At 40.2% G+C, this 25,741-nt stretch overlaps 1 protein-coding gene across 19 annotated transcripts in view; it reads left to right on the forward strand.

Moving 5' to 3' along the window:
• The window catches only part of ZBTB20 (zinc finger and BTB domain containing 20), a 470,842-nt gene extending 446,215 nt beyond the window's left edge, over nt 1-24,627 (forward strand). For all 19 annotated transcript variants that reach the window (XM_021398422.1, XM_021398438.1, XM_021398396.1 and 16 more), the window contains one exon: nt 158-24,627. In XM_021398422.1, the coding sequence (XP_021254097.1) occupies nt 158-576 (419 nt within the window). In that variant the 3' untranslated portion in view covers nt 577-24,627. The remainder of the gene's footprint in view (nt 1-157) is intronic.

Raw genomic sequence — 25,741 nt, forward strand, 5'->3', positions numbered from 1 at the left:
ATCAAAACATGGTTATTAACAGACACAGACATCTTAGACAGAGCATCTCTCCAGAGGCCCCGGTGAGGTTCGCCATTCATTTACTACAAAGCATCATAATTCTGTTATCTTTTTTTTTTGTCTGATTTTCTTTTTCTCTCTCTTTGGTAATGGGCAGGTGAGAAACCCCACCAATGCAGCATCTGTTGGCGCTCCTTCTCTCTGAAGGATTACCTAATCAAACACATGGTGACGCACACCGGCGTGAGGGCCTACCAGTGCAGCATCTGCAACAAGCGCTTCACCCAGAAGAGCTCCCTGAATGTGCACATGCGCCTGCACCGCGGGGAGAAGTCCTATGAGTGCTACATCTGCAAGAAGAAGTTCTCCCACAAGACCCTACTGGAGAGGCATGTGGCTCTGCACAGTGCCACCAACGGCACGCCCGGAGCCACTGGCACCGGCACAAGGGCCGTCCCCGCCGGGGTGGTGGCCTGCACAGAGGGGACCACGTATGTCTGCTCTGTCTGTCCAGCTAAGTTTGACCAAATTGAGCATTTCAACGACCACATGAGGATGCATGTGTCAGACGGATAAGTAGAATCTCTCTCTCTCTTTGTTATGAACAAAAAATAGAAACAACAACAAAAAAAAGCTATGGCACTAGAATTTAAGAAATGATTTTTGTTTCATTTTTACCTTTATTTTCCTCCTTTTTTTGGGTTCGTTTCGTTTTGTTGTTTTTGTACTACATGAAGAACTGTTTTTTGCCTGCTGGTACATTACATTTCCGGAGGCTGGGTGAATAATAATTTTCCCAGCCTCCCTTGGATGGTGGCCTTAAGGCCAGGTAGTGCTTCACGAGCTCCACTGGTTGGATCTCTAACTACTGGCCTCTAAATACAACCCTTCTTTACTACAAAAAAACAAACAAACAAAAAAAAATCATAAAAAATCAAAAAACAGACAGAAAAAATAAAATAAAAAAAAAATTTCTTTTTTCTCACTTGTGAAGAGCACTACAAAAAAAAAGAAACAAAACAAAATATATTACAAAATCTACAAGGCCTACTGTCATTATAAGTACACCGCTCGCAGTGTTTCAATGGACATAATTCTCAATGCTGACCGCTTTTGGACTTCACAGTATCCAGTTAGAACTGTGGAATATTTTGCTTCTGGTTGAGCAGCAACCAGAGGAACCAAGGCCCTGCTGGTCTCCACCACCTGTCTGCTTTCTCACACACACGCACCCACAAACACACGAAAGGGCTGAGGGGAGTGCAAGGCAGTGTGGCTTGGATAGTGTGGAGTCCCTGCAGGATGAGGAAAAAGAATCAGAGGTTCCTCACCTGGATTCTGCTCCATCCCACGCTCTCTGGCTCACCCTCCCCGCTGCTTTTCCCATATCATCACCACCTTACAGCAGAAACCAAGAAGATTCAGACAACGAGCAACGGTGGCTTTTTGTAATTTATTCAGTGTCTTCGCTGAGCCCAGGGCCTCAGCACAATCAAGAGGGACTTTCACAGAAGGCAAAGAGAAACAGAGGAAAATCAAAGATATCAGAGGTTGCAACCTATGGATCTAGGTACAAGAGAAGGGTTAGTTCCCACAATCTTGCAAAAAAAAAAAAAAAGAGTTGCATCAGGATTTATTCTTGTGGAAAAAGGAGGAATAGAGGGTGGGCGGGGAGGGGAATAATTAAAAAAAAAAGAGTTCTTGGGACTTTTTTTAATTCAAAATTTTATAGAGGGGCAAAAGTGACGTTTACCAGATAGAATGCTGATTTTTTTAATATATTTACAACAGTATTTGTGTAAAAAAAAAAACAAAAAGTGAGATTGTTAAAAGTAATTTTTTCTTTGTTTTCTTTTTTGTTTTGCGTACACTGCCACTAATATCTTCTCTTTTATTATAAATATGAATATATATAAATATATATTTTATTTTAAATTGAGACTGTTAAGGTTAGCTAACCTGCTTCCAGATTGAGGGGGGAGGGGAGATGATCTTGATTTTTATTTTAAAAAAGAGGAAGGATGTTTCTTAATTTTTTTTTGAGTATTATTTCTCTCTCTTTCTCTCTCTCTCTCTCTCTCTTTTCTAATGGAATCAAGAATTACCCGGGTCGATGGGGGGGGGGGGGGGGGCTTTGTAAAGTCATCTGTGGGATTATCTACTAGAGTTTGTGCGTCCTGCAGTGTCAGTTATACTTCTACTTTGTTTTTGAGTTATGTGGTTCTCAATTGGCTCATACCAAGGTTTTGTTGTTTCTAGTTTTGGTTCCATCCCAGAATTTATTTCCACTGAAGGGAGGTTCCTTTTGAGAAAGAGATTTTCCCTCAATGTTCCCTTGGTTTTGGGGATATAGGATTTGTAATCTTTTTCTTGTCTTTCTTCATTTTTGCAAATGTAATGAAAGTTTTGGAAGTGTGTAATAACTAGGATTCCCCTTCTTTTTGGTCACTGGACTAGAGTTAATGTGCTGTATTGTTCTCTTATCCCTGCCTTGCTCGCTGGAGAGCTTCCATATTTGTGTGGGAATCTGATCCTGCCCCTGGTAGTTTGTGCTGATGCCAAAATGACTTAAAACGTTACCATTGCAAATAATCTTCCCTTCTTCATTTGCAAAAATGTCTAACTTAAGGGCCACATCCCACATTCTCTGCATATGTAAAGCTATGCAAGGAATGTAGGATCAGTGTGAAAGGTTGATTCCTGATCTGCATATATGTGTTGGTGTTTTGTATTTTGTTTTATTGTGTTTGGGATGGTGTTCTCCCTAGTCATTTTCTGTGTATCTGTGTGAGAATTTTCCCCCAAAGCCAACTCCCAAAGTACTTAGGTCCTTAGTTCAGTTGGATCAGTGTCTGACACTGTCTTTGTCTTGCTTGAAATCCATAGCTAGGATTTGCACCAGCTGCACTCTGGACTTTATATTTTAGGCAGAGAAGAAGCACCTAACAAAAATATGCAAAAAAGAAAAAAAAAGAAAAAAAATTGCTAATTTAGCTTTTACTTGTGTCTATATTTAAATTAAGCTTTCTTAAGTTTACAAAATCTTGCTTGTGAACACTGAGCATTTCACATGAGACGTTCTTTTATGCTGGACAACTTTCTAAATACTGAATCAATAGGACTACACATAAAATGTGTGTTCTTTACACCTGCAGCTTCTGTATCGGATGTCTGTGATTCAGCACAGGTAACCTCGTTGCTACCTTCTAGACCTGTTCCATTTCTGACTTTTTATAGGGAAAAAAATGATGGATACTTCAGTCTCAGAATCTTTCAGTAACCTGCAAGGTATTGTTCAGCAGATCCTAAGTGTCCAAGGCCTGATTCTTAGTTGCACTAGACAGCATAAAGAGACTTTGAGATGAGTGCCAGAGCAAATGAGCCTTTTATGTGGTAACGTCTTTTTTGTCGCCAGTTTCTTTGGGTAGTTGAAGGATTTTCAAAAAGTATCTACATTAGGTTGGCTGAGCCAGAGAAGGAACACATTGAAGTTAAAAATACATTGTTTTCATAACTGCATTGGTAAGATAAATGCTGACCGGTAAAGCTAGAAATGAAAAGACTAAGCCTAAGACACAGAGAGGGAAAACTAGTATCTGCTGTGTAAAGAAAGACACACTAAATCTGAAAATTCATGCTGTAGAGGCCACGGTTGGAAAGAGAATAGAATGATGAGCCTATACAAAATGAGTTAAAAGTGTTTCCTTGAGGAAAGTAGGTTTTTGTTTTTGTTTTTCTGAGATCGTTAGTATTGAGATGTTTGGAGTTCTCCCATTTGAGGAATTAATGAATTTTGCCAGGCTTAAAAATTTGTAGCTGTTCATTTGCCATCTGAGGTCTGGGGAAAAGCTGTTCAATTTGCCACTGTTGAATCTGATCAACTACAGTCGAAATGTAGCATATTCTGAAATATGGTTCTGATACCAGGAGAGATGCCCATACACAGGAAATAAAAATCAAGGTTTACATCCACCAAAATCCTAATAACAGTTTAGAGAGAAAAGTCCTATCCATAATTATTAATTCCACAATTTTCAACCTTTCCTAAATGGAAAAAGCATCCTTTGAAATGCAAATTTATTACAGGGCATAATCAATTTTAAGTGAATTAAAGATCAGCTACGAATGAATGAACATAGCCAAATAAAAGTAAACTCCTTAAAGTAAAGCTAAGGCATATAAATTGAATTCTAAATCACTTGACGGAGAACTGAGGCCAAGGTCTTCACAAGCAGAAATATAAACAGATTTTGTCTAATATCCAGGCTCAAAAGGTAGTGGCTATATTTTGTAAAACATAGAACAACTTGCAGCATTCCTGGATATGTCGCTGAAAATGCTCATCAGGTCACTGATGCATTTAAGCACCCTTCTGTGAACTGAGGAGCTCAAACACAGATCTCTTTGTCTTTTGAAATGTTAAATTACTTTTAATAATGCTTCTTCCTGTCCATAGAAATATTTATTTTCTATGTGGAAACAACTACAATAGCTGATTTTTGCAAGTATTATTCAGCTTCAAGTGTTGCTAAGCCCAGTGAACTACAAACTCCTGTTGGCAGTGTTTGAGTGCATCTATCTCAGTATGTTCAAAAGATTTCCTTCAAAACACCTAATAAAATTACATAGATGCGCAAGAGCAGACAATAGCACACATCCCTTTGATGTGTGAAGCACACAACATCCTGCATTCCTTGAGCCTGATTCTCGCTTTCCCTAAAGCTCTCTTTATGTTGCTTTGGCAATGGAAAACAGCATCAAAAGGGGCACAAATTCAAGCATAGAAATGAAGGCTTCTCTACAAGGCGAAAGTGCAATCAGGAAGCCTTAGGGTAAATGAGAGGTAAGTGCCTTCTTGTACTGCTGCTGAGGCTGATGAAGTCAATTGAAAATATAGGGACAGCCACAGCAGATTCACCCTGTGGTCCACCTCACTTGGTGTTCTGTCTCTAAGACCCATGTTGGATAATTACAAAGTAGTAAACCTAAGGAAGAAGATTTATTATAATCCCTATTAGATATTTATCTGCTTATAACCCGAAGACATAATAGTTGATGGCCTTAACCTTTTATCCCACATAAAAATTGCATATTGTGGCAGATAATTCTCATTATCCTATAAAGATCTAGCTCATTAATTGATAGATGGCCTCAATGCTATCCTATGGAAGTGAGTTGCTCTGTGTAACTACTGCCTTTTAGAAAAAAAATTCATTTTCTGGTTAAATTTGTTGCTGTTCATTGAAACGCCATTGTTCTTGTATTCCATGAAAGCATAAATCAGAAGACCAAAATTTGTCTTCTGCCTCTTGTTGGGAAATCTGAATCCGCAAGGAATGCAGGACCACGAGATCAGTGTTTGCTGGTCAGAAAGGAGAGAACAGCTAGTAACTGTGTGTGTGTGTGCGTGTTGGGCATGTGCATCAGTGAGGTTCTCCTACAAGATTTCTTGAAGAGGCACAGAAAGTACAGCTCTTACATAATCAGAACATAACAGGAGAGTACACCAGTATTTAGAAATTGTAATATGAGCATTTTGAGCTGGTCACTGCTGTCACAAAACCCCCAGTAATCATCTCTCATAAGGGAAACAGGCATAGATGTGTTGCAGGAGCTTCTTGGAGCAACAACTGTCTTGCTGCCACTAGGCCCACTTCTGGCCCATGCTGTTAGATATTTTCAAAAACAGCCCAAATTCACAGTAAGCAGAGAAAAGGATCATTTAATGCACTAAATCAATATGATTTCCCTTTGCTCTTTAGTCAGAGAGGCCAAGTGATGCCCATTTTTTCTTGTGATTTCTTTTTCATCCAAAGAAAAGTTGAGTAATAACCCATGTCTGCCCCCCTCACTTCTTACTAACCCCAAACTGACTGGTTTCAATCAGCCTTAAACTGCTCAGTTAATGCTGGATTGTTCACATGGTGGAATAGCAGATCTCTTGCCTATAGTATTATTCTAGCATGTCCTGCCTCTCTTAGAATAGAAAACAAACCTTGCAGGGAAAGGTAAAAAACATACTCCTTGCTTAAGCATTGAGTCCAATCCAAAAACATTTCAAACCTAACCAGAACTCCAGTGTGCTTATGACTATGACCCTTTCAACAGTCTTACAGTAAGGTGGTCCTGCAGCTCTCATTGCTCAAGGTGACTTGCTACTCAAAAAGAAGTATACTATCACTTTAGTACCTGGTGGCTGTTCTCTCAAGGAAAACTAGACTTTGATAATCCAACCCTTTCAATTCTGCATCCAACTCCTCTGAGCTACTGAAAGAAACCTGATAGAAATGAATCAGCACATAATGTAACTGAAACAGCATCTCATCAGCCTAAAGCAAAATAGCTACCTTTCACATTCTTTGAGTTGTTGTTATGCTAGCTGTGACAACTTGTGAAGGAGGTGCAACCTGATGTAAACTTGACTTGGAAAGGTTCTGAGCCTCCTCAGCTCCCAAGGGACTTGTCACTCAGAAGGATTTAGCCCCTAAGTGATCACAACCCTGCTAAAGAAAGACTTAAGGAAGAAAATATGTTACATCTGTAGTCTTGACTTTGCAGGTGCAATGAAAACCCTTCCTAGTGCAATACAAGCAGCAAGTAAGTTGAAATAAGGAGAAAAAAAAATGAGAAAGAAATAAGGAGTGTAACATTGAGGGTGGAAAGGTCCTCCAAAAAACTTTGTCAACTTGGATTTTAACCTCCCACTTTGCACATTTGTCCTTAACTATTTTTCAAAAAGCAAAGAGCAGTGAAATATTTTTTTGGAAGTGAATACGCTACAGCCTCAATCACAGTTGCTTAAAACAGAAATGCATCTGAACAGTATCGAGGGTACTTATGTTTGTATCCATAGCAAAGTTCTATCCATAACATTCTCTTCATATGAATTGCATTATATTGTGGTTTTTTTTTATGACAGGGAAGTGAAGAAGTAAAGAAGTGATTCATGGTGTTCTCTTAGCACTGGATCATGTTTCTCAGCTATTTCTTACCTTTTGTTACAGCTACAGATTTGGTCCTCTTCCAAAGTGATCCCTCTTTACTGAGTTGGTTGGCATCACCTCCCTGTAAAACACTGGAGGATAAATCCTGCTCCTACACCAAGTAAATAATGTGAGCATATGTCTGCACACTTCATACATTTTACTTTGTGGTGATTTTTGCCATGTTTTGTCGTATAGAAGAGTTGAGGAAAGTGCAGAGCTTCGTTAGATACATGCTGTAGTGCTCAGCTGTCTGCTTCTGCACCGTCCTGTTCTTAAAAAATGGATAGGCACATTTCTGAGGTCTATACATCTAACTAGGCATCTTTTCTATTTAACTTTGCTCCTTTTCTTTTTGCCACCTGAATATTTCCATGTTCTTTGTTGACATTTGCAGAGTTCCCTAAAAGCACCCCCATGTGAAGATCTAGTGTTTGACTAGAAAGGAGCAGTGCATTCAGGAAGAAGGACTACAGTCATGCAACTGCCCTGAAACACTTCACGGCTTCTTTCTTCTCATTCTTCCCCAAAAGCCTTTTTCTCGGTTTTTGTTTGTTGCACAGTCTGTTGGTATCTATGAGATCTCTGAATAAAACCAAATTATATGTCCTCTGTTTACGTGTGCATGTGTATGTGTGCATGTGTAGGTAGCTAACTAGCTAGCTCTGAATCAGGAAAGGGTTCAAATGAAACAATGGTTACAACAGTAACTGTGGAGCACTGACATGAATCTGTAGTACACTACTTAAACAGTATACATGCACACATATATTCATCAAATGCAGTTGGTTGGCCAAATGCTCTTAACTAAATGTTTGCCCAAATAAAATGTTTGCCTCCATTCAAAACTTGACTCCCAGACCTGGCCTGGTGTATTTTTGTGAGTACCTACTCTGAAGGGAAGGCTGAAGCGTGCCTCTTGGATGGTTGTTTAGCCACAACATAAATAAAGCTTTGCTGCTCAGCAGGCTTTGCTGGCAGAAGTGGACAGCCAGGGGACTAGCAGCTCTAGGGCTATATTGTTGAGCTCAGTCCCTCATTTCCACTGAATTTCTTGTTCGCCTAGCAGGGGAATAAAATGCAAAAACAAACCAAAACAAAAAACATAATCTAATATTCCTCTTTGCCCACGTTAAAAAGGATAGTAAAAAATTATCAAGTCATTAAACAGTTAGCAACACAAAGTATTGATAGGCTCTAAAATAATCTCTTCTTCAGAGACCCATATCAAACAGCTCTTTCCCCACCTCATATACTCTGCAACATGCTGGCTATGAATGTCTTTACAAGTAGTATGAATAAGGTAATCAGAATGTGCAGCCACTAATAATTAACTTTCCTCTGGGCTTTGCCAAAGTCTTTTCAGGAATATCTTTAATGTGTCTAGAAGATTGGTAGATGACCAGGAGGAGAAGGAATTGGTTGGTGAGAGTAGTCAGCATGTAATCCACGAGAAGTGAAGGATCTCTGGAACTCATTTTGCTCCCATTTCATTAGTGGGATGAATCAGTATGTTTAGCTACAGCTGCCTACTTTGGTATCAGGTGGCCCTAAGGTAACTTTTTATTCTTTTTATTCTGGAATTCTTTTGTCGTTGTCACAGAAAGGATAATTGATGATTTGGGGTGTGTTTTTTTTTTCTTTCATTTTCACTCATACAAAGTTGAGTAAATGTTATTCTTTTTCTTATATTGGTGGCATTTCCCTTCCTTGTTTGAGTAAGATGATAAATGCAACAATTTTGGCTGGTTGATTTTGGGGTGAAGTTTTTATTTTGGTTTGGGGTTTTCCTTTGGTTAAATGTACATTGTCTCTCTATAGTCAAAATGTCTGTGACTGTAACAGTATGTATTTCTTTTACTGGAGAAAATAGACTTTTTGGTTTTTGTTAACAATACTAGTGACTTTGTGGAAAATGACAAGTTGCTATTTAGATCTGCTTAGTAAGTACATTACACTACAATACAGTATTTCTGAAAGCTAGAACATACAGTACACAATATATATAGCAATTCTATATCAATATATATACATAGTATAATCATTTAACTTTTGCATCTGCCTATGATCATAGAAAAAAATATTTTCACATTTATCATTCACAACCCAATCAACTGCTGCAGCTACTTGAAGCATTTAACAATCGTTATTACAGCTCTATTGTGCTTTTTCATATTATTTGCTTCTTTATCATCTTTACAAGTATTTTTTTTCAGGCTTTTTAAAATCTCTATGTAGCAAGATGTAGGAAAGTAATTTTTTACGAAAAGGTAAAACAGTATTAGGCTCTTCAAAAACTTAGATGTTGTTCCCTGCTATCCCTCTCGTATCAGAAGAACAATTAATCGAAACGATTAAGATTATCTATTTGCTCTCTTCAAAGATGTCCTGTTCTTGTTTCATTTACAAAAGCATCTGTCAGACTTTCCTCTTCCACCACCACTAGCCTTGCAGAAAGATGCCAGAAGTGATCCTTCACTCTTTCCAAATTCTGTTCCTTTGAAGTTTTAAGATTTCCTAAAATTCTTCCCCGCACCAAGAAGAAGAAATATAATTCTTTTTTACAGTCATTCTGAATGTGGCCAGTGGATTTTGACAGGAATTGGATACAAAAAACCTCCATCCACCACTATTAATATATTCCAATTAGGTTTTCCATATCCACTTGAATGCATCTTTTTCAATGGACAACACCTCCCCGAAGTTGGAGTTTCAATTTGAAAGTTTTCCAATGTTGAGTGTTGCCTTTGTCATCTTCCAGTTGGTTCTGAGCTTTGAGTCAGACCCATTAGGATTTCACTGTCACCACAGAGCTACTGAAAAAATGCCACTAGGAATATGTCAACATCTGAATAGCCCAGAGGAAATTGATCAGCATCCAAATCTTGTGCCTTGGGGTGTCCTTTCCCTGTTCTCATCTTGCAGCGCACCACCCAGGCAGCAAGTCTAGATCCAGACTTTGTACAAGTTCAAACTTATGAGAGCTTGGGAATTTCTTTGCTTTTCCAGTTCACCTACATCTCAGCTGATCTTTATTCCTTTGGTCAATAACATATTAATTTGAAATGAAAATGTGCAAAATCAAGTGGATGAGAGTTGTGGAGGAGGTATTCATTGTATCTTGTTTCTTCTAACTGTAAAAACTGGAAGAAATGAGAAATGGTCACATTGATTATGAACTGTGCTTTCATTGAGAATGAGAAAATCTGCGTCACTGCGAATCAATAAACTTAAAGGTGATTTTGGAGTGAGAGGAGAGGGAAAGAGTTATCTATGCCACCTCTTGGGATAATAGCATGAGAACTTCAAGCACGGGAGTCATCAAGTGCTGGCAGTCCTTACAGACTCCTGTCATCTGCCATTTGCACTTACGTGGAGGCCACTACCACATCCTTTTTCTTTCTACTTGCAGTTTAAAAGTCATGGTCTTCCAGCAGTGATTTCTAAGTCTGGCTTTTCTTTATTCTGTGTATATCCATTTGTGAGGGAAGGAAGAGACTACTAATTTGCCCTACTACATAGAAGATGATTTTGGTCCCCTTAAACCAAAGAGGTGCCATTTCCCAAATTAATTCTAGTTAGCTGCTGCGACAGAGTGCTGATTCAGTGGTCTGCATTTTCTGACCATGGTCTTTGCCTTTTCTTTTGACTCAGTGCTAAATCATGCATATTTTCGTAGAGAGTGTTCTCACTTCACTGAGAATGCCTGCTCATTTTAATGGCTGCATACCCATTCCATGCTTCCCCTGCTAATCCTTTGTAAGGTTCAGTAATTCATTTAGGATAATGACTAGTTAATATGTTTCTTGATTTAACTTCCTTGTTGCCTTTTATTTTTCCTAATGCTTTTTTAAGCACCACCGCTCATTTTGCATCTTATACAGTTTACAGTTTATATTTTTAGGCTAAGAAGTGGTTTTACAAACAGGATGGTACCAAACAGGTAGATTATCCACACTAGAGATTGTACTTTTAGAATGCAGTGTGTACAGATACAATTGCCTAAGGGAAAGTGAAACTAACAAAATAATCAGCTGGTGAACACTATTTTAACATATCTTTTACATAAAGGACAGTCAGTCATTTGTGAATCCAGAAATCTTGCTTTTTTGAACGTGTATCCTTTCTTTTTCATTCTCTGAAGAAACACTAGCCTTGAGAATTGTTATGTTCTACGAAACTTGTATGTGCATATTTTCTGTTTTTCTGAAGAGAGAGAAAACAGAAGGTGATACTGGCTTTGCAGTTTTCTAGTCTTGTGTTGGAGACTTTCCTTGAATGATATAAACATTAAGGGAAGACTCTATCCAAGTATTACCTTTATCCTATTATATGGTTTTCATTGTTGCTTTCTGTTTCCATCTCCTCGTTGACCAAGTAGACCTCCTGGGCTAATGCAAGCCATATTTCTGCAGATGATAGCATTACTATTCAGCTCCGTTCTGCACTTCTTTTCTGTTTAATACAGCTTTTGAGGAACGCAACAGTGGAATTAGGTAACACTGTCACCACAAGAGGGAGAACCTTGTACTAAGAGAGCATTGTCCTGTACTACGGTGCAGGGCCAGAAAGGGATTCTAAAGCTCTTATCTGCAAGGCTGAATAAGAGGAGGGTCCCTCTGCCTTGGGGGAGCTTGTGCCAAAGACTGGGGGATCTCCCAAGAGAGAGGAGTGTTTGAACTCCATACAAGGGACTTGCTCTTCACCCACTCCACTTAGAGAAAAAGACTGAATCTTCAGCATCTGCTGCTGCTCTTTCTTATTCATATAAGACTATCTTTACTTTTTTAAATCTATAGTTCCTATTTATTGGTGGAAGAGGTGTCACTGCTTTAGTTTTTGGAGTCAGATCTAGATTAGTTCAAAAGTATCTTCAACAAGTTTCACTGTCTTTTGGGGTGTGCCCTGTTTCCTTTGACGTAATTCCAGAATGTAGTCTGGATTTCTGTGAAACTCTTAGAATCCTTTAAATCTTTTATTTATTCCCAGTTCCATATATACTGAGCATTCAGTCCCCTGGATCCTTGTTCCAAAGTTCAGATTCAAAGAAACTCTTACAGTGCAATGACACAAAAAAAATTGGTGGGTTTCCCAATGCTTCACCCATAATCAGCTTTTGTTGCCAAACATAAGATACAAAGGCTGCTCAGTTCAGTCTGGATGTCCTGCATAACCTTCTTGTCAGCATCATCTATACTTAATCCCAAAATCAGAATGGACCAATGCTTTCTGGGCCAAATCCTGCAGGTGTGACTCACAAACTCTTTTGTTGACTTTGTACATCCTCTCAGACCGGGAAAGCATATGTAGTCCTACAGAAGGTCATAGTCCTAAGAACTAATTTCATATACATCCTTTACAATGTCACAAGACTGTTCTCCATAATTTAGAATGTTCCTGCCCTAGGTTTTCACCTTTCCTAAAACTGACTTAAGATTTGATTTCATTCTACCAGGCATATTTTGCCATTTTTAAGGGCTCTGTGATTAAAGGGACTACTTCTTGCTGGGAGACTTAAACAGTCAAAAGAATTACCCAAAATACAGAGCAGGACAGCCACTTCCCATTGAATAACACATGGGATGTTTTTTTGTCCATAAAGTCATAAGTAGCCTTGAGTCCTTCATTCCGCAAGTACACAAGTACATAGCCTTTTTTGATTGGTGATAGCATGTTAATCTTAAATAATTTAATAGGGAGCCACAATAGCTAGTGTAGATATATGATACAAAGCAATTGCTTTTCCCTAATTTACAGCCTTGCTGTGTCACTTTTCTATTACTAGAACAATGTACAAGCGTTTGGGGTGTAAATGAGAGCTATGACCCAGTGACATTGCAGCAGTGATATGTGGAGTTAAATAATTCTACATTTCTGGCTATTTTACCCAGAGGCTCTCTCACAGTACCTTTTCTGTAATTGTGTGGGTGAAATAAAGTTGTTTATTTGTAATGTCTGATTAAATAACCCAAAATTTGGAGAATACATCATGTTTTTCTTTAGACTTCTTTTAAAAACTGTATGATTGCATCTTGTATGCAGGGGAATGGATGGGAGCCCACATGGGAGTTTGGCATGAGCTTGGCATTTCAGCAAACAGGACACCCTCAAAGTACAGTCAATAGAGAAAAATTCATTGCTGATGGTTATACTGGCTAAACTGTTGTTTGTAGACTTTACAGAAGAGCTAGTGAGCATTACCCCTTTTGCGTCTCGTGCATGCGTTTACATGGGACACACTGCTGTGGCTCTGCACCCAGAGATAGAGGGTTTAGATGCTGGCCCCTTCCCATAGCTAGCAATTCAATTGCAGTCTATTTTTTCTGACATTCTTGATACTAAAAATAAACAGCAAAAGTCCTCGTGACCTGGCATTTTTCTGCTTTGGAGATAGATATTCAGGATCTCCATACCCTTAATTAAACTCCTCTTAGGCTCCTTGCTTCTTTCTGTGCACTTGAAAGCCTGTTAATCTTTAGAATGAAACGGAGTGTATCTGTGTGTCTGAGTCAAGGACACAGTTCTTCTGTCTCTGCAAGAGAAAAAAAAAGGAGGAGTTTGTTTCTCATTTATTCTCTGGTTTATTTGCTGGTGTTTGCTTTTGTTTACATTCTGGGTAGGCTGCAGTTTTCAACAAGGGATTGGGAGCGGGAGAAAAGGGAGAAGGCTTGAGGAAGCATGTGCCTGAGCCTGGATGAAGCATCATGCAATATTCCTCTATGTGCTGAGCAATTATAGACAGCAGTGGGATTGCCGTAGTATATTTCTCTTTCTATACGTTTCCCTTTCTTCCTCCTCCTTCACCATTGTGGCCTCTAATGCTCTTTTAGAAGCTCCCCACACTCCTTTCTCATCATTATGAGTGTTAGATGGAAGCTTTTGTGGCTGTCCAAGCCAACATTAATCTCCAAGTACTGGTAAAAGCCCCATGGTCTTTATTATGTTTTTCCAAGTGATACCTTAGTGAGTGGCAAGCCGTGGCAGATGTTGTTTTGTTGAAACAGATCAATAAACTAGGGGAGGCATAGGCTGATTGGGATCCGGTAACCTACTTGCCTTTGTTACTAGTGAGCTTCATAGCATTTTCTTATGTATTTTCAGTTTTAGGTACGTAAAAGCTTATATGCCTGTCATTAAAATTCCTGCTTTTCCCACCATAGCCCTAGAAGGGCTATGAAAAAAATCCTTTATATATATTGCTTGTGTATTTGAAAGGTGAGGGAGGGAACTTTCCATGCACGTGTGACTCTGTGTGTGAGGGAGAAATCCGAAGTTAGTGTTGATCTGTCCATTTGTTTTAGGGTGGCCAGAGAGCTCTCACTTTGAGAAGTTGATTGCACTACAGAACCTTAGCTTGGGCACTGTTAAAATAAAGACTGTATATTGGGAACAGGGAAGTTTTTTGGTTTTTTATCCACACTTACACATGCCATTTGCAAGGTGTACCCTTGCAGATTTTGCATCTGACAAGTTTGTGTAAAACCACTACTGACCTTTTTGCTGTATCCATTTAGTTCTCTCTTCTTTCTGCAGCCCCTAGATGTCTTGTCTCCATTTTCAGTCATTTGGTTTCTTATGTTTTCAATAATTATCCTGTCTACTAATGAGACCTCTGTGTCGAGCAGGAGGAGGAGAGAAATTGAGGCATGTGAAAGTGTGGCTGGGAGACTGCAAATCCCCCTTTGTTTTGGGGCATTCGTATACTTTTACTGAGTGCTGATTTCTTGGGGGTTGGGTGGGGTGGGAATTTGTGCTTTTTTGGTCTGGATAAGGCTTTTTATTTTTTGCACTAAGTATGACTGCACTGCACTGCATTGCACTACTGAAATGTATTTACATGTGGTGGGATTGGAAGGGGCCAATTAAGCAGAAAGGGAAAGGAGAAAGGGATGGGCACAGAAATCAGATGTATCACAGACTTGACCAAGTTGAAAGAGAACTGGGGCTACCTTTACTTTAAGCAACTAGTCAGACACTGAGATAGCTGTACTGGATAGCTTCTGAAAAAGAAGAAAAAGAAAAAAAAAAGTAAAAAAAAGCACTACAACAGAAACAGAAGAGGCATCACAGGATTCAGAGTGCTACAGATGTTTTTCTCCCATTTTCCTAGAGAGTGTTCTTTGTGGCTGTGAGAGAGTTAAGGGAACTGCTTAACATGAATCCAGAGTAAGGCTTCAATACAAAAATACTGATTTCTAGTTCAAAATCTGCTCAGGATCTGCTTTTTCAGGCGGGATCTCTTTAGAGAGATTTGGCTGTGATTAGTATCCCTTGGGTGTAAGTATGATCTCCCAGCTCAAGAAGTGAAGCCACAAAGCAGGCTTACCAAAGGGGAAGGTCACTGAAAAAAGCTCTTCTTTCAAAGGTTGTTATGGGAATGGTGCAATAAAGTAATTCTGAACACTCGATCAAAGGTGTTCCAGTCAAGCCTTTGAGGCAGAAGTGTGATGTGGGATTCAGTACAGAAAGGAATATTCCTGCTTGGACAAAGATGTTCTCTGGCATTTTTAGATCTTCAGTCTAATTTCTCTACTCAAACAAACAGTAAAACATTGCAAAGGCTTCTGGCTGGAAACAAATGGAATTCATAGCATAGTGTTTTTGCAATCATGATTCATGGTGGCCTATATCTTGGTCATCAATCCTGTAGCAAGCATAATAGGAGAAAAAAGAAAACAATGGCAATGTGCAGCAAGGTCCATCTTTGCTGTAGCTCTTTGTGACCTATAAATTCTCAAAAGTTTGTGTTGAATCTCTTCAGTAAAATTATAATTACAACTTCTGCCAGAGGATAAAATAGAATCATGAAAAATGCTCTGTATAACAACTAGGAGAAGAGTGTAAAACATGAGGGCATCTGCTTTGGTTCTGTGATGCAGGGGCCACCTGTCTAATGTGTGCAGAGGTTGCATGAACAAAAGAGGGGAGGTAGGCATCCAGTTCCTAAGGAAAGCCTACAGTAACTGGGTGTTCAAAAGTGCATTCATGCCCTGAGTTTCTCTGTGGGCCTGAAGCTAAGACCTTTTGGCATCATTAGTATCAAGTAGTGCAGACCTGACACAGAGCTGCACAGTGCAGAGCTAATTGTTGCTGGTCAGTCCATTGGGCTGCCTCGTTCAAGAAAAGTATCAAGAACTAGAGGAGAAATAATATACCTGAGGCTGGTCCTGGGTGAGATGAACAAGCCTGTCTGGAACCAAAAGAGACTTCATAGTTAAGAATGTGTCTGTCTAAGAAACTCTGAGATTTCCATTTTTGTTTAGATTTCATCCATCCTGGCTTGGAAGCACCAGAAGAGAATTGGAGATAACCCCTGATACAGTGGAAAGTGAACTACTGAGTGGCTCTTCCCTCAAGAGCAGGCAATTCAGTGGGACACGTGGTCTCTTTCCAAGCTATCTGCAGGAATCCAGGAAGGCCTTCTTCCAGTAATGAGTCAGAGGTCACCCAACAAAAGCACAGTTCGTTTGAGAGCCAGCATAATACAGTGGCAGGAGAGCACATTTCGTTTGCAAAGTGGCATTTGCTTCCATATGAGTAGTTATAGCTACAGGTTCATGATATGGGAGAGAATCAAGTCTGTCTACTGAAGTTAGTTTGGGTTATGAGCCAATACTCCCCCTTTTCGTTTAGGTGAGCTTTTGTTTTGTTTTCTTGTTCAAGGCAGCTGCATATATTGCTACTGTCAGAGTGGATTTGCATTGTCAAAGAGGAATAGTGGACTACTCACCAGAAAAGTGAAGCTGAGGATTTACTGAGCCTGCTGTGTCCAGAGTGCCTTTCCTGCTGTGGTAAAATAAAGAACTTCTATAGTTTGAGCTGTTCTGGCTGAGTGATAGCTGCATATTCCTCCCTTGTGGGCTGACCTGATGTCAGCCGTGTTTGGACAAGGAGAGGAACACTGCATGCTTGCAATGCTGTGATAAGATGCCATTTGCACTAGTTTTTTTTTTTTAAAGTACTGCGACCTGAAGAAGTGGGCTTTAAGCCATGCTCCCCAACAAGGTTTGAATTCAGCCTGTTTAAACTTGATTCCATCTGACTTGGTTTCAGTAAAACCAATCCCGTCCATGTAAAGAAGAACCAAACCACTTTTAAAAGCCACATTCCGGCCTCTGTTCCCTCTCAGTTACAGTGCTCAACCAGATCAGTTCCTGGATGTATAGTTGTACAGTGATTGTATAGTTTTAAATGGCTTTTAAACAGGTTGTTCCTTTTTACATGGTCAGTTTGAGACTAGTTTAACTGAAAATGCATTTAAATATAGCACAAGCTCAATTTTTTCAGCATGGTACTAAAGCCCCACATAGACAGTGCTTGACTGAGAAACCAAGGATAACTTGAGGTTTGTTTTAAGAAGCCAAAACATATGTTGCTGATTAGGGATGCCACATAACTTAATGCCCTTTTTTTTTCTCCAGATGGAGAAACACTAACTTCCATAATTCTCCTCCATTTGTCATCCTGCTTTATTGTTGCACCTTTTCTCTTGAATGAAAATCACTTTGGCCAGTGGGCTAGATCCAAAACAGAACTTCCCTTTGCTGTTTGATATCTTGTTTCTGTATGTTCCTTTGCTAGACATTGACAAGCACTACTGAGGATCAGCTTGAGTATTTGCTGGGACTGCGTGGCTTAGTTACAGTTCAATAAGATTCTAGTGATGTTTTCAGTGTTATGGTAATTGCATAGCTTACCCTTTTATTATGTTTCAGAAGTTCCAGTGAAAAACAAAAATGCCAGTAATTATGATGGAGCTTCAGTCACAGTGCTATGGCTAAGTTTGTAGGGAGCATGCTTCTGGTGGCCGGTGATGCTGACATTTACAAAGGGGATTCTAAAGCAATAGAGAATGTATGCCTTCTCATCCCTGCTGAACTTAGAGAGTTTTTGCTAACAGAATGATCCCAGACTATCCTGTTAGAGTTCATCATTTTTTTTCCCCAATGGAGAAGGCTAAGCAATCTGTCACTTCAACTTCAGCAGTCTGAGTTTCATTCTGGACTGCTCCCAAATGGCCTCCCAGACAGGTGCCCTCCCTGACTGATCCCACTTCCACTCTGGCTGGTCGTTCATCAGATCAGCCAAGGTGACTGAGACACAGCCTTGGCTACAGCTAGGAGCCTTTTCCTTTTGGTTTCCGTCAAACCTGAAGCACAATTAGCAGTGATTAGAAGTCAGGTCAGCTGTTGCTCCAGGTGACAAGAATGGCAAATCTGAGCAGCAAATTGAGCTACTGTTGTCCTTCAGAACAGCGGTAAAGGCAAGAGACTGGGCTCTGGTTGCTGGTGTAGTTACAAACCTATAGCATCTACTCCAAACTTGTTCTGATCAACTATGCTGTTGCCCTCGAATATGCTTTGCGTGTGAAAAACTGAATGCAATTGTTCTGTTGTCTGTCTCCTCTATTCTGCATTATGGATGTGGCACCAACTTACTCTCACAATGAACTTGGGTGTTGTTTTGCTGTTATTATTAACATGTAATTCTACTGTAGACCAAAAAAAATATGAAAAGAAAAAAATCAGTTTCAAGACATAAAAGACCAGTGAGTGAAAGGTGAAAAAGGCAGGAAGCAAAGGTGTGAGAGAAGCAGTGGTTAACTGTGCTAAGTTAAAAATCTCAGAATAGCCTTACCTATTTCTTAACCAATGCTTACCAATCATCCAGTAGTGGGGTTAGATAGCTTTCTTGGCTCATTCGTACCTGTATCCTAATATATATATATATATAATTTTTGTTTCTTTGGTATTGCTGTTGCACATCATGTTGTCTTTTATAATGCCTGATTTTATTGTATTGTACTTTATTGGTCTGGTTTGTTTTTGTTTTCCTTTTGAAGGATGGGAAAAATTATGTTTCCTTTTTGTTTTGAATTTGTGAGAAAGAAATGCACTGGAAGTAAACACAAACACACTTTGCCATTTGAAAATTAAAAAAAGAAAAAGGAAAACACACAGCCACGCAGTGGAAAAAAAAACTAAGAAAAAGCTCCCCTCTTCTTCCTTACAATGGAAGCATCCTCTGAAATATATGCTAGAAGGAAAACAATCAGTCTCAAACAAAGGAAGAGAGAAGCCTCTTTGATCCCAGCTCTGCAATCTGGAATATTTAAGCACAATGTTTTGCAGGGCTGGGCTCCTACTTGGCCAGCGGTCATAAAATCCAGAACCACATGGGGCAAATTCATCCCTGGTGCAAGCAGATGTCATTGTAATGAAGTCAAAGGAGGTACACAAAAGATGGATTTAGCCACGCGTGTGAGATACAGCTGCCTTCCCTGTTGTACCTAAGTCCCCACTGCTAGATATTACCGATGTCAGTCTTTTGGCTGTGTTAATCACATAATACACATTGAACCTTGTTCAAGGTAGGCAAAACACTTTCCCACTGAGTAAGTCAGTTCTGGATGCACCTTTGCGTGATGCTTTTTGCCTACCAGCTTTCCACTGTTACGTGCTCCCAGCTGTGAGCCAATCTGATTAACCCTGGTCGAAGAGCCTGCCTTTGCCAGAAAATGGACTTGACTTGTTAAGTGTAGTAAAACGTTGCGTATTTAACTACTATAATCCAGAAATTGCCCTTGCACTTTTAAGGCATATGGAAAGATCCTCTCTGTCTTTCAAAATGGCTCCGGTTCTTTTGCGAGTAAAACACACACACATGCATACAATCCAGGGGCTCCACACCCCAAATTCTTCCCGGGTCCTGTACTCGGCTGCGTCCTGCCTCCTAGTGCCTGGCCCTTTGAGCCCAGCAGGACAGATGCACGTTGGAATAAATGCAAAGAGCACACCTTTTAAAAGGCAGATGATTTTCCTGTTATGCCAGCATCTTTCAATCCCCATATCAGCTGATGATTTTCCTAGCCTGATGGCGTTCAATCAGTCGTTGAAACATTGGCTTTCTCTGTTTTGTTTTCTAAGGAGGGAATGTGGGGTGGGGAGAATAATGTGTTGTTTTTTGTAACTTCACAGTCCTGATAGTTGGTTTGTATCTTCCATATTTTATGCAAAAACAGACATTATAAGTCAATAAATAATTGTGCCCTAGGTTGAAAGTTAAGTGTTCAGGAAAAGAAAAAAAATGGTTGGCATTTTTCTACATTTTTGTGAAGACTCTTTTGGAAAGGAAGGGTACATATTTTTGTTGTGTAGTATTTTCTATTTTTGAATGCATTTTCTTGGTACAAGACTGTTTTGTGGAATTTTTTTTTCTTTTTGGTGAACACATTATTTAAAAAAAAAAAAATGAAAAGAAAGAAAAAACTAATTGAAAAGTTTGCCCTTAAGGATATGCTGCAGTTTTGAGGTTTAAAAAAAAAAATAAAACATTCAAGGCGCGTGTTAAAAGTTGGGGGATTGTATTGTTGGGAGTTTTTTTGTAATTGTTACAAGAAGAAGTTTGTAGCCACTGCTGTTTATTTTGTTTCAGATGAGTAAGTAAAGGGATTGTTCTTGTGTTATTCTTTTTTTAAAAAAAAAAAGTTATTTATGAAATGTCACAAACACTGGACTGTGAGTTTGTGTGGAAGCATTTTACCACCCTGTGTCTTCATAGAGCTGTTGGTGATCCTACTTCTCATTACTCTGCCTTATGATTTCCTGAGCAAATCTGGGGAGAACAATGGGAGGGAGAGAGGCAAAATAGAATCTAGATGCATTTTTGAGACAGAAAAATGCAAACAATGTTTTGGAATTCCCATACGTGGACCATCAGCTCTACTTCTTCTCCTTTGTACCACAGGAAAGAGAAGGGCTTGCAGGAGAAGGAAGCCTTGTGGTACAGTAGACTTGGCAATGTGCAAGGGGCTAAGCAATCGAGAGCTGTGATGCTCATGATGACCTCTGTAAATGACATCCCAGTTCCTCAGTAAGCAGCTCCCCTAGCTTGCCCATCATCAGACCAGTGGCTTCTGGGCAACTTCACCAACCCAACCCAACCAAAACCTTGGGGATGGTTTGCCTTTACAGTTGCCAAGCAAGGTTTTTTGGCACCCCGTCAGTAGGCACGAGCAGCAGGTAGCACTGCTCAGTGTGATCACTGGTTCTGGATCTGAGGAGAAGTAGAGGCTGAAGGTGGCCAGAGAGGTGTGTGGTGTTCTCAGTTTGGAAGAATATTCTTGAAATTATTGAAGAGTAGTGCTCCAGGCACTCGTGGGACCAGAGAAAAGGGAAGGAGGAAGACACCAACAGCCATAACAAAAACTGGAGATATGTAACTGGGCTACATACTAGACCAACCAGACTCTTCCTTCCTGGACAATAATGCAGCCAAATCTCGAGACTGTCAAGCAGACAGAAAGCTGAATGTGGCCTTCATTTCTCCTGCCTTTCCTTTTTATTATCCCTCTTCCTTTGCCCTGAGATTTCTTCTCAGTGAGCATCCGCTCTGCTGAGCACTTTTTTTGCCCTCCGCCTAAACTGCCCTTGCTTTCAAAATGTGGGTTCAGTCAGGACTGAGTAAAATCATGTGCCTTCTTTTTCCAGTTTTGTACTTATGCCAACCTCCTCCCCTCCCCCACCTTACACACGCAAGATGCAGAAGGAGGCTGTTTAGGAGTGCTGCTTGTCTGCAGGCGTCCAGCAAAGCATTGAGGTGGTGGTGAGGGAAAGGAAAGCAGAGAGAGCTGTTAACTCCTTTCCCTTTCAACAAATAGCATGTCTTCCCTGGCAGAGGGTGGCAGAGGAGATGCCCTCTGCCACCTCCTCCTCTGATGGTCCCCTCTCCTACCAATCAGTCCTAGCAGGCATGGGATGGCTTTTCACTCTGGTTCCTGTCCTGGCTGAGTGAAACACTCGCTCTATTGGGGTTCATGCCATTCACAAGCAGTTATATTAAGGAAACCAATGCAGTTTGTGGCCTTATCAAGATGAGTTTTAAACCACTACAAGACAAAAAGGCAAGTCAATTCCTGCCCAAGGTTTGTGTCACTTTCTAAAAACCCAGTCCTTCGCAGTTTAGACTCTGTTAATCTCAGTCCATTTTAATGATGGTGGCTCAACTGACCAGCCAAGCAGTGAAGTACTAGACTGTCTGGTCTTGTGCTTTCTTTGCTGTAATCCCCACTGTCTGCTTGCTTTTCTTGCTTTCTCTGTATTCTCTGCTTTACAAGCAGCCCTATTGTTTGGTAAAAGGTGAGAGGAGCCAGTGGGATCCTGGCTCAGGGAAAGGAGTTGATGGATCATTTTTCAGTGTTTTAGCGGAAGAAGGATACACCAGCTGCCACAGCACATGCATATTATGATGGACTGGCTATGGTATTTTCAGGGCCAAGAAACCCCACCCTGTTATTGGAACATGGCTTATTCCCAGGTCAAAACTATGAATAGGAAATAGTGCTTTGGCATACTGGAAAAGTGGCTTGCCACCCACATTGCAGGGTAGCGATGGGTGCATCTCACTAATGGTCTGCACATGTGCATGTGTAATCAGAGGAAGGGTGTAATCCTACCAACTTTCGGTGCTGATGGACTTTAAACATTTGTCCAAGGCCTTTTGACACACTACACACTTAATCTACAAAACAAACTACATCACATGCAATATTTCAAAAAAAAAAAAAAATAAGAGAGGGAGGGAGGAGAGGAGAGCAGTGAGGGCAGTCGGGATTGTTAGGGTTGCATTATTTTGCATCTTTTGTAAAACTGTAAATTCAGCAGTGCCTTACTCCTAATAGATGCTGGCACTTGGGACACACGCACGGAAGTATTGATGACAGCCAGAGCTAGGGAGAGTCAGATGTGTGCATCCATGAGACAGAGGTCAGTGATCACAGTGGAAGCTGTACTGGGAATGACACAGCTATGTCAGACGTTCAAACACTCAAGCTCTCAAGCAATTTCCCTTCTGCCACCTCCTGCCTTCCCTCCTTGCCAATGGTGCTGCCCAAGAATAGCTGCCTACACTGAGGCCTGTCACTGCCCCATTTGCTTTTGGTGTTGTCAAGTCGAGGAGTTCCGCATAGTCGAGCTTTCCACCACTATCGTGTTTTCCATGGGGCATGTGAATGCCAGTTATTTTGCTTTAAATGCACTTTAAAAAAAAAAATCAAATCAAAGCTCCAGACTGTTTCAAATGCATAGGGGAAGCTAGTGCATATGTGTTTGAACCCAGTTCACCTTATCTCCAGTTGAAATGTACTCCATGCAGTGTGTATGTATAGAACAATGTGTATGCGTTCGAGCACACACGTCAACCTTAACTATCAGCAGACTATAACCTTTCTCCTTAAGCTCATGAAACCAGATGCTACACAAACACAGCAGCAGCAGAGGAATTATGTTGGGCTCTTGAAACAGATCACAAAAAACAAAAGCAACTACTTGGTCCTTTCTGTATATTCAATAATTACAGGAGGAATTGGGTTGTAACCGGAATAAAAAGGAACGGTGCTAACTGAGTGAATGGGCAAAACCAACAGAAAGAAAAACAAAAACTCAGCCCAGTAACACAGTTTGACTTTTACACTAATTCTTACATTGGGTTGGTTGGTTATGTTTTTTTTTGTTTTGTTTTATATGAAAAAAAAATGGCATCTAAATTGATCCACCTGCAAAAGAAAAAGCAAACAAAGTGAAACACATCCTGCCCTGAGGAAGCTTTTGTTTATGGAGGATGTCAGAAGTCTCAAAACTCTCGGCCTTGCTCTCACGTACCACATGCTCGATCAGTCCTTTTTTTAAAAAGTCTGAAACTGAAAAAAAAGAAAAAAAAAAAAAGAAAAAAAAAAAAAAAAAAAAAAAAAAAAAAACCTTTTTGAAGCACCTTATGTGGCTTTCCCATTCCAAGAGCGCAAGAGTGGGAGCCACCTTTTTTTCTTTGAGCACCTTACTGATGTGTTAATGCTATCTGCTGTCTTTTTGTTACCCATGGGCTGAGCAGTGGCTGCCAGCGCAGATGTGCAGGTGTGTGGGGCCAATCTGCACCACGTGGCATGGGAGTGAGCACGCGGCCGTCACCTTCCTCTTCCTCATGGTATCAGCAGGGACCCAGGTGGAAATTTCTGGGGCCGTCTTTGCTCTGTTTCATGGAGGGAGGAAAGGGGAAGGCAAAAATGCTGAGCGGTGGAGGGAAACAAAAGGGGTGCTTTCATTTTGAGGAAAATTCCCAACAGTCAGAGCGGAATGAATGGGAAGCTGCACCCAGGGCTGCATCCTGGGGTCTCCATGCCAGCAACTCCCTGCAGTCAGCAGCAGCCTTGCCTGCATGGAGACCCATGGACGTGGCCCCAGTGAGCCCCATTCGCTTGCATTGCTGCTCACCTGCCCGCCACACTCCACACATGCACCGCGATACAGACATCTCTGGAGAAACACGGTTTGTGATGATGTGAAGAGCAGGTCAACAGTTTTGAGGGGTTAAGTTCCTTTTTTTTCTCTCATTATACTCTGTAAATGGTATGTCAGTTATCAAAAACAAGCAAATAGAAAATTGTTAAAAAAAAAAAAATACCTTGCATACGCCTTTTCTATCAAGTGCTTTAAAATATAGAATAAATACACACATCCTGCCAGTTTTTTCTTACAGTGAGAGTATCCTTACCTGCCATTTAATATTAGCCTCGTATTTTTCTCACGTATATTTACCTGTGACTTGTATTTGTTATTTAAAACAGGAAAAAAAAATAAAAAAAGAAAATTAACTGTAGCGCTTCATTATACTATATTATTATTATTATTATTGTGACATTTTGGAATACTGTGAAGTTTTATCTCTTGCATATACTTTATACGGAAGTATTACGCCTTAAAAAATACGGAAATAAATTTTACAAGGTTTCTGTTTTGTGTGGAAGAGTAATTGATGTTGCTAAGAATGATGTTTGTTTTTTTGTTTTTTTTTTTAATGTTACCAGCACTTTTTTTGTAAGTTTCACTTTCTGAGGTATTGTACAAGTTCACACTGTTTGTGAAGTTTGAATATGAAGGAATAATTAAAAAAAAAAAAAGACAAAAGAACGTGGCAGGTGTCTTTGTGCATTTGTTTTTTCTCTGGGGGATCCCGGTGTGAATGCTGTTAGGTCTGACTGTCACCAGGAATGGCTGCTGGGGCCGTGTGCTTGTAAGGCTGGGGTGTGGTGTTCGGGTTTGCTAAAGATAAATTGAGTTTTGGATGTGGTCCTGGGCACCCTGCTCTGCGTGTCCCTACTTGAATTGGGTTGAACCAACCAACATTGGGTTGGACCAGATGGACCCTGCCAACCTCAGCCGTTCTGGGATCCGGTGGAGGACTTCCCACTCCTCTAATTGTAAGGGACTTTGCCCTAGAGCTGTGAGAACAAGACCCATCACTTCCCAGCCCACTCCAAATGCCTGAAACAGATTCTACCTGTTCGTTCACATTGCAAGAGTGAAGTTCTCCCTAGGACTGGTGGGATCTGCACTCACTCTTAAGGGCCTTTGGTGGTTTTCCCTGGATTTGCTTTTATTCACAATGATTAATCCTCAGTCCTTTTGTTTGATTGTAAAAATAAATAAATAAAAATCCCTTACTCCCTAGGAGCATGTATGGATTCGTGCTGTTCACCAAAGATTTTTGCTACAGAACTAAACTTGGAATGGTCAAAATCATACAGACACTGCATGCAACGGAAAAGTGGTTGAACAGAATGGGACAGTGTTGCAATTCAGCAGCTTTAAAAAGCAAACTTTTAAGTGACACAAATTTTGTTAAATATTACATTTTAAAAAGGTTTCAAGATGTCAACAGTGCCATTCAGCCCTACTCTCCAGCACTTCTGATTGAGCCCTGCCGTT

The sequence above is a fragment of the Numida meleagris genome, chromosome 1, assembly GCF_002078875.1.
Source record: "Numida meleagris isolate 19003 breed g44 Domestic line chromosome 1, NumMel1.0, whole genome shotgun sequence".
Classification (NCBI taxonomy): Eukaryota; Metazoa; Chordata; class Aves; order Galliformes; family Numididae; genus Numida; species Numida meleagris.